This window comes from Actinia tenebrosa, unplaced genomic scaffold (genome assembly GCF_029948245.1).
Source record: "Actinia tenebrosa isolate PJP-AT-01 unplaced genomic scaffold, QUT_ActTen_1.0 PGA_scaffold14__42_contigs__length_11649687, whole genome shotgun sequence".
Classification (NCBI taxonomy): domain Eukaryota; kingdom Metazoa; phylum Cnidaria; class Anthozoa; order Actiniaria; family Actiniidae; genus Actinia; species Actinia tenebrosa.
The window spans coordinates 2,373,288-2,382,875 of NW_028292574.1; the positions used below are offsets into that span (position 1 = coordinate 2,373,288).

General features: G+C 39.6%; 1 protein-coding gene across 1 annotated transcript; it reads left to right on the plus strand.

Annotated features, from left to right (window-relative positions):
• Positions 1 to 2,813: 2,813 nt before the first annotated feature.
• On the plus strand, positions 2,814 to 5,916 carry LOC148911194 (uncharacterized). Its single transcript, XM_089030097.1, has 5 exons — positions 2,814 to 4,146; positions 4,508 to 4,581; positions 4,670 to 4,761; positions 5,111 to 5,220; positions 5,308 to 5,916. Exons 1-5 carry the CDS (start codon positions 3,766 to 3,768, stop codon positions 5,686 to 5,688), a joined length of 1,038 nt encoding a protein of 345 aa, XP_088886223.1. The 5' UTR covers positions 2,814 to 3,765; the 3' UTR covers positions 5,689 to 5,916.
• The last annotated feature ends 3,672 nt before the right edge of the window (positions 5,917 to 9,588 follow it).

Genomic DNA, 9,588 nt, shown 5'->3' on the forward strand with positions numbered 1-9,588 from the left:
CAGGTGTAGATGCATGTTTGGCGTAACACGTTCCTTTCCATATCTTTTTTCAAACGATTTACAAAATTCCACTAGGTAATCATGTCCTTCTTGTAGCTCTTCAGTTGTAATAAGTGGAGAGCAAAGGTGAAAGCAGGACAATACGAATAACCTCCACAGCTCCAAATCATCTGTTGGAACGATATTCCAAATGCAGAATACAGAATACAAGAGAGTCCATGTTTTCCACTGATCAGCAGTAAATCCTCCAAACGATGTTGATATCTTTTTCGGGAGACGCCCAATAAATGATGGTGCTTTGACGTCATCTACCTTTTCCTGGATTTTATTCAAATTTTCTTTAGAAATAATTGGCGTTTCAGCATTTAGCCATACATTTTTCATTAAATGTTTTGCTGTCCCTAAAAACAAATTGTGCATAGGATCAACAACATGGTAACGAGTACAATCGAAGTAAGGCAACTGTAAGAGTTCAGAATATCTTGTTCTAGTGGAAGTTTCAATTTGGTTTCGTTCATCAGCGGTTGTTGCATTGAGTATTTTCTGAGCCTCTCTTCGGTGCTCTTCATTTGTCCTTGGTGTATCGTCATCTTCGAAACCTGAAAAATTCATGCTACTAAAATCTCCGGGGAAAAATCTTGTGCACTTTGAGCACCCTCGGTGAGCAGTACATCCTAAGAAACCGCAAACTTTTCTTAGTGCAGGAATGTCACAAGCAATACAAAGGAGGGCAGCTCGAAAACATCTTGCTGTTCTACTCCCATGAGGCCGAACTTGGATGCCTTCGTGCCACAATAATTTCAATTCGGCTACAAGTGGTTGTAAGTACGTATTGATATTCAATTTGGGCTCGTGTGGACCAGGTATTACCCCAACTATTATTACGTTTTCCTCTTTGTACCTTTCTTTTCTCGGAAGATTTAGGAGGACCATATATATGACTCCAACGCTATAGACACTGTGCTTAAAAGGCTGAAACCAGTCAACATTCAGCATAAAAGCATAATTATTAGGCTGGGCAAGGAAAGGAGTGCCGTTAAAATATTGCCAATCTTTCCACACTTGGCCATCGTAAATATCAACTAAAATATCGTCCGGTACATTCCGATTTCTCCAAATCTCACATTTTTGTACAACGTCTGGTCGCTTAATAAAGAGAGTTAGAGTGTCTCTGATGCTTTTATAACAATAAACTTTATGTGGGTACAATTTCGTCTGTCCATTTTTCAAACGAATTTCCTTAAGCAATTCCGCTCCACAAGGTGTGCGGCGAAACAATTGACGGTGATTCGGAAAAGCAATGTGAGAACATGGTTTAGCAATGACACGCCCGAATCTTGTTGTTATGCAGTCTTGAAAACGGTATAGGGTGTCGCATTTCGGACAAACAACATACTTTGAATGCTTATCTTTAAAAGAAAGATAATTTTTCAAGAGTTTGAAGGAGCTCGGGAAAACCAATACTGCGGTTGGGAAAATGATTGGCGAAAGCTCACACAAAACCTGAAAAATCGCTTTAAAAAAGGCGAGGAGAATATCAATGCCTCGGTCTGGTACAGAAAAGTATGCAGACCAAAAGCTCACAAACAAGGCAATCCAGTTAATAAGGGTCACTCGGGAACTTGCTTCGACGGCAACGCTTATTTCTGCACTAGATTGTTCAAAATCTCTTTCTACGTCTTCGATATCAATATCCCAAGTTTCAACCAATCTCCTTTCATTTCCTCTTATCTCTTCATGGTCAGATTCACTGTCCAACTTGTCATCCCAAAACACTTGATCTTCTTCCTCAAAGTTATTTATTCCGTCTCCTTTAAACATAAGCAAATACGATGTATTTTATTCATTCGGCATTGTATAACTGCAACATAGTATAAGATAAAGTCTGAAACCATTATAATACTAGAAAAAAAAAATGTCAGTAAAAAAAACCTCATGGGCTAAGGGACCGGTCATTATTTAAGTTGGGGGGGGGGGGGGGGGTGGAGAAAAAATTTTTGGGGGGGGGGGCCTGAAATTTTTGCTAGTGAAAAATGGGGGGTCTTGAAATTTAAAAATGACTTTTAGGGAAAATTTTTAAATTTTTTAATACAATCCATGGGGGATTTTCGATAAACTTGGATGCCTTCAAAGGGGGGGCCTTTTTTTTTTTTTTGCGTCACTGACAATTTCTCCTCCACCCCCCGCCCTCCAACTTAAATAATGACCGGTCCCTAAATGTATAATTTTGACCCAAATTTTGCTCTGAAAATAAATGATTTCCATTGAAAATAAAATATTAATTTCTAAGTCAGCAAAACAACAATTTATAATTCGTGAAAGAAAAATGATAAATCGAAAATAAAAAACCCAAGAGACATATTAAATAAATTACTTATAATTGTATTTCTCTAACTTGACAAGCATGTTTTGCCGGATACCATGCTATCTCAGGATGACCACAGTCATGAATTGATTTGGAGACGAAAATGTACAGCAATATCCATTTGAACATAGTAAATTCTTTTTGGCGTTTTAAATGAGTTATCTCTAGCTATGATTTTATAAACTCTTTGAATGAACCTTTCTGAATGAACACTGAGGTTTTAATGGCAACCATAAGCCGATTACTTAATAATGCACCCTTCTTAAAAGTAACGGTGAAAACGAGGCTAAGATAGAAATAGAAAAGAATCATTTGTACCTCTAACTTAATCTCGCTTCAATAACACTAATGCTTGGTAGTAAATCCAATAGGGGAGCTAGATCATGTGCAAATCAGCCGCTTGTTAAAGATTCAGTCTTTTATCTATGCAGTTTGACTTTAACATTTAAAGATTATATAATCTAATCATCAAATAAACGTATAACATCAATACCTTTTTGTGAAGTAGCTGGTAAGAATTCGTCACTTGATGGTTGGTTTGTATTTGGCACATCAGAGGAGTCTTGATCAGTTTGGTCCAAAACGTTTATCTCGCTGTAGTCATTAGAAGAAGTGTCGTTCTGGCCGTCAATCTCGTGAGTGAAAATACTATCATTTGAGTCTTCGTCGTCATTCCGCTGTAATTGCCATTGATTTGTTAAAGGATCATAAAATTCTTCTTTGTGACGGCAAAATACTCTGTAATGTAGATCTTCGTTACAATGAAAGCAATGATAACGCTTTGACATCGCAGAAGACATTTTGTTTTCCAGAACTATATAATTAAAAAGACGGTGTGTATCATTGGGATAATTACTCAAAATCCAAGCATTTTGAATGGCTAACAGCCATATTCCAGCTAATAAAGTTCCACGTCCATCAACCACATGCCATTGGACAAAAGCACGCCGGATCTTTATTACCGCGCCCTTTTCCTTAGAGCTGTCACTGTTGGCGGCAGATAATGGTACGATGGTTTTAGAGCTAGAAGCTAATCAAGTTTATTGCAATGATATTTCGTGAATCTAGGCTTTAGAAAAAAATTCATAACTTTATAAAATGGAGCAAATAGCTTTAAGATAATAAATATATTACTTAACATGAATCCTGGATACAACTTCAGCATTTTTATAAGACAGTTATTCCTTTTTTTATTATTAGACTTCATTATATGAACGTATATGTCATCACAAGTCACGTGATACGCCGTGATAGATAGGGGGTAGATTTGTTCGGTGGATGTGCTTATTCGTTCATTCGCCTTTTGGTCACAAACAGGTAACAAACTCTGTCGGTCATCTAGTTTCCCGCACATTCTATATCTTTGCTTATAAATTGCGTTCATTCGTCGCGATCAAAAAATGGGAAGAACATCTACACCTTTACCAGGACGCCCAATGCCAATCCATTCTGTTACTGCAACTACCAGTACAAGCAGTACGAGTAGACATACTGAAAATGGCACCAATTCTCAAAGGCTTAATATACTTATTCCCTCTGTCCCTGGTGGTAACGAGGATGTGCTAAGAGAACACAGAAATCGCCTATTGCAAGCAACAAGCGAGAATGAGAACGTTGACCCCGACAGCGAAAAAGAAGAAATTTCTTCAAATTTCGAAACGATTGTAAAACAGTTTAAAGAACTTCAAGAACAAAACCGCCAAATACTAGCGGCCTTAAAAGAAAGCCAGCAGAACAAGGACAACAGCAAGACCAAGATTACTGTCTCAAAGGCTGTTGCAGTAAGTAAAGTGGCAATATTTAAAAAAGCAAGCTATTTTTATTGATAATTTTACTGGGAATTCTTGGCGCGAAGAGTAGTTGGTATAATTATGCAGCGGTATAATTTATGCAATGCTAAAATTGGCGGGAAACCCGCCATGGCAGTGGTTAATGCTACCAAACTTTACTATTGATTTCCAATAACAAGACACTGAATGATAATGATAATTTCCTTTTTTGTAAAGGAATTGATTTGATTTCGATTTTTTCCCCAATATTATACAATCACAGCCATAAAAATAATGAAAACATTATTACTATGTCTAAGAATAACTTAAGGTACATCTTATGATTTTAATGAATTATATTATGTTATTACAGTCTGAAGTACGCTTGGTAGCAAAGAAATTACGGGACAGGGAAGAAAACCCTCTTATATGGGATTTTACTAAAGTGTAAGTATGAAAATTTAATAAAACTGATCTTGTCTGAATCATCCATAGTTTCTCCACTTACCACTCAAATATGGCATTTCCTAATTAGTTTCAGAGATGACGTCAACGAACAGATTAATAACGCAATAAGGGATAGAGTTCTGAATGTTCATAAGGATGTCTCTGCCGTCGAGTTAGAAGGTATTTATGTATTTTATATTACGAAGTGCGAAAGGCCTTATGCACCTATCAAAGTTAACCCGGGGGAGGGGTGAGGACAAAGGGTGGTGGTGGTGGTCGGGGGGGGGGGGGGGGGGGGAAGGAGGTAACGAAATCCTTTTAGAAATATTCAAATGCCGAAGGGAGGGGAAGCAGTTTGAAATAAAATAACATGGAAAAAAAAAACAAAAAAAAAAAAACAAAACAAACAAACAAAACAAAACAAAGCAAAAACAAATGGATGCTAAAGGAATAATTGTCGGCCAAATGCCAAAATTTCTAACAAATTTTGTCTCAAGTTTTAATATATGGGTACTTGATATAATTTCAGCTGCCCTTAAAAGCCACTTTCTGACGAGAAGAAAGAGAAACAAAAGAGAGCGTTCAGGGGCCCTTGGAAGGCATCAAAAGATGCAGCGGAAAACACAAAGAAAACAAAATGTGAGTAAACTGAATTTGCAACGATTATGACTTTGTTTAATAAGAAACTTTGACTGTCGGTGTTTTTTTTTTTCTTTTTTCTTTTAGCTCCTAAAATCCAGATCCAAGGCAGCGGACTTGTCAACCTCGCTATCACCAGGGGACAAAGAGAAAGTCAAGGCAATTATGAAACTGGAGTATATGTCATCAGAGGAGTCGATGTCAGAGGCGGATGACCAGGCTGATGACGATACAGCGGACAGTGGCTCTGATAACGAAGGGGGCCCTACTAAGCAGAGTAAAGTTTTAATAAAACACCCTCTGCCATGGAGAAGCCCCCTAGCTAACCAGTTCATGGAAAGCATGGACCGAAAGTCAAAAAGGAGGCTGTCAGAGCGCAGTCTCACCATGCTTTTGAAGCGGAAAATCGGGGAGCCGTCAAGACGCCCAAGGCCATCTGGAGGTCCCGAATGGGCATTGAGAGCCTAAAGGTTTTTATCAAATCAAGGGCACTGGGACACCGAACGTGGTTGGGGTTTCTACGAGTTTTATGAATTAAATCTTGTGTCACTGTTCCTCCGTTCCTTTGGCCTGATTTCTAGGGTTTTCGTTCTTCTTTCGATTACTTGAACGTTATACTCGTTTACTTGAAGAAATCCAAAGGTCAAACGGTATAGCAGCGGCTATTTAAGCCTATTGACCTTTGGATTTCTTCAAGTAAACAAGTATAATGTTCAAATAATCGAAAGAAGAAAGAAAACCCTAGAAATCAGGCCAAAGGAACGGAGGAACAGTGACACAAGATTTAATTCATAAAACTCGTAGAAACCCAACCACGTTCGGTGTCCTTAATTAAATTTTTGCAGTTATAAATGAAGTGTACTACTACAGAATATCTAAAAAGAATCGTACACAAGCCACAGATCGATTGACAACTAAATATATTATGATCTTCTTTCACAAATTCTGTCACAAGATGAATCAAACACCTATAATTAATTTACAGAACTAGCATTTTCAATTAGTTGTAGTTAACAAATTGTTCATAGTTAATCAGTCGTCAAGAAAAGGAAATTCACAATAAAAATGTTTCACTATGATTTATGTCTTTTTTCCTGCTTCTTAGCGTAGGTTAGCTATGTTTAAAGTATGAGGTGGTTGTCACGACATATATCGTTTTTATTTTTTTTGGCCTGCCATAAGTGACAATAGCTGAAGACTGATAACATAGTTAAATTTAGCAAATATGATGAGCATAATTCAACTGAGCAAATATGGCTAAGACGCGCTGGTACATCTAAGGCATTAAGGGGGCATTAATCACATATACGGTCAGAGCATATCGCATGGTATATGTAAGGCATTAATCACATATACGGCCTGGAAAAATACAGTTTATATGTAAGGCATAAATCACATATACGACCTTGGAAAATACAGGGTATATGTAAGGCATTAATCACATATACGGCCTGGGCAAACACAGGTTATATGTAAGGCATTAATCACATATACGGCCTGGGCAAACACAGGGTATATGTAAGGCATTAAACACATATACGGCCTGGGCAAACACAGGATATATGTAAGACATAAATCACATATACGGCCTGGGCAAAGACAGGGTATATGTAAGGCATAAATCACATATACGGCCTGGGCAAACACAGGGTATATGTAAGGCATGAATCACATTTACGGCCTGGGAAAATACAGGGTATATGTAAGGCATTAAACACATATACGGCCTGGGCAAAGACAGGGTATATGTAAGGCATTAATCACATATACGGCCTGGGAAAATACAGGGTATATGTAAGGCATGAATCACATATACGGCCTGGGGAAACACAGGGTATACGTAAGGCATAAAACACATATACGGGCTGGGCAAATACGTGCACATATCAAATGAGCATTCACATTTACTACCGGGTAAATGTATGGATGATATGATATCTGCTATATATTTGCCGTTTGGGATTTTACTGGGCCATACGGACTTTGCCATCTGTGCCCATGGGATAAATGTGTAGGTACATATCATATACAGTCATTGGGCAAATATTGTATACTATTAGTCAAATATGATATTTGCCCATATATTTGTCTATATGTTTGCCTACATGACAAATCCATTTTTTCGTCGAGTGCTAGTAAGTTTGAGCGCAGACCTGATGGGATTTACTTCAACGGCGAAAGAATGTACAGCAATGCGGACTTGGAGCCAAAGGCGGCCGTTAAGCATAAAGAAAGGCAACCTAATTTTCCAGAGAATCTGTTACCGGCAACCCAGAATTACCCATTTTACGACAACAAAGGTGGAGCGGATGACTTTGCTAAGATGGTTACCTCCTTAGAAATCCCCGTGGGCCCTACGACTTTCAAAACAAAGGTCAGAGACATCTTTAAAGAAACTGCCATGAAACATAACTCGGGGAAAGAATCCAGAGAATGGTTATCAGGTCCCAACATGCGGTATTGGCCGCAGCAGTTAAACTTTGCCGTCTGGGCTGCTACTAAAGGATGCGGTATAGCCGCGGATATGTTCCATATTCCTTTCCTGCGATTTCATGTTGCTTTTACTATTCGTAGGATATTGTTTGAGTTAGGAGCGCCGCTTCCTAGTGACACTGTCTTTAACCCAAAGGATAACAAATATGACAAAGTTGCATGGGAGCGATTAAGGAATGAGTTTAAGCTTACCAACCCCGATTTTCGTAACAAAGAGGGTACCGCCCATGGTTTAGGAGAGACTTACACCTATGCTTCGTATGTTGGTGCCAGCATAGAAACGCCGGGCATGGGGTATCCCAGTTCCTACGAATTCTCAGACTTAGGAGGCAGCGGAACGAAGGGTAATTTAATTTACTACATAGAAAGCAAAGAAAAGTATCCTTGGGCGCCTTTCTTTGCCGCAAAGGGCATTGGACTGAAAAACCTAGCAAGGATTAATCGAAGCATCGAAGCCTTTGTCTACTGCATTCTGGGGGCCCAGGTTAGCACTCGCAGCCCCATCGTAGATGCCTCCGGTGCGTCACAGGAAACGCAACAAGTATTCCTTGTCCTCTTCGAAAGCGCTGTTATCGAGAATGAGATCTCTAAGTCGGTGCAGAGATATCAACTTGCAGTGCAGCAATCTAAAGTGCGGCTAGATTATGCCTTGAGTCCTGGTTGTTGGTTAATGCCAAGTAATTTGGTTATCAACGCTAATTCCGTCGTGGGTTACAACAATAAGCTGCAGCGAGCTACCAAGGACATGAAGTTTGGGGCGAATGACGTGAACTCTGACACTCTTAGGAACATTCCTCACTTCGTGGAGAAGCCAAAAAAGGAGCACGTAGAAAAGCCCGCACCAAAGAACGTAAAGAAGAAGCCCAAAAAGAAGGTCCTGCCTACGATACCCGAGGAATATGACCATAACTTATTAAAAGCCGGCTTAGCAGCTGCGAGCATTGGTCTGAGCTATTATATATGGCGATGAACAACCCCTACGTAGCTGGAGTAGATTGTGTTTATACGACTTACACAGGCGAGAAAAAATACACCCAGGCATCTTGGGTTGATGTCACGGGCATGTCCGTGAATTTGAATTACTCAGGAAAGAAATTGATCCTTTGTAGTATTTGCATTGGTACGAGCAGCCATGCCAACGTCGGCTTTAGGTTCCTGGATGAGAATGGCGTACTGCAGCCTATGCGCACGAAAACAAACAACAGGGAGCCTGCGCATTTCTCCGCCGAGCCCAGCTCAGCCAGCGCTGAAAATTTATCGGTTTGAACTTTCCACATGGTCGCCGATTGCCACGGAAAAGTAAAGCTGCAAATGCGTGTAGACGATACCGGAAAGGTTACGGTAAATAGCATAGAGAACCAAAGAGATACAGCCTATAACCATTTAACCATTAGCACTCTTACGGTGTTAAGTCTTTAGAAGGGAATTTATTCCCTGAAATATATGAACCCGCATACGAAAGAGGACTGGTTTTTACATTATTTAGAGGAAAATACATATGGACAGGGAGACAGTTGGCGAGACACCGGGCTATGGGTAAGGGTTGGAGGCTTGGGGTTGATCATGTGCACCATTTGCATTAACACGTGGAATAGCTGCAATGTTGGGTTTAGGATCGTTGATGAGACCAACGCCCCATTATTACCCTTCAGAAAAAAAGATAAAAATAGGAACCCAACTCACTTTTCGTTTGAGCCCACGCACACAAGTAGGGAGAACCTAACGTCGGTGACTTTTCATATGATAGTCAATTGTCAATATGCGAAGCTTCAAGTTCGCCCCAGCGATGCCACGACTGGTGGTAACCTTGGTGAAGTTACGATAAATGGTATTCTAGATGTTAATGGTAAGGAGTCGGATAACGCCTGGAATCAT

What these genes read in the sequence shown, in the direction of transcription:
- LOC148911194 (XM_089030097.1), top strand. Translation starts at nt 3,766, where the DNA reads ATGGGAAGAACATCTACACCTTTACCAGGACGCCCAATGCCAATCCAT. An exon ending in CTGTCTCAAAGGCTGTTGCA is followed by an intron (nt 4,147 to 4,507) that starts GTAAGTAAAGTG and finishes ATGTTATTACAG; the next exon opens with TCTGAAGTACGCTTGGTAGC. An exon ending in ATATGGGATTTTACTAAAGT is followed by an intron (nt 4,582 to 4,669) that starts GTAAGTATGAAA and finishes TTTCCTAATTAG; the next exon opens with TTTCAGAGATGACGTCAACG.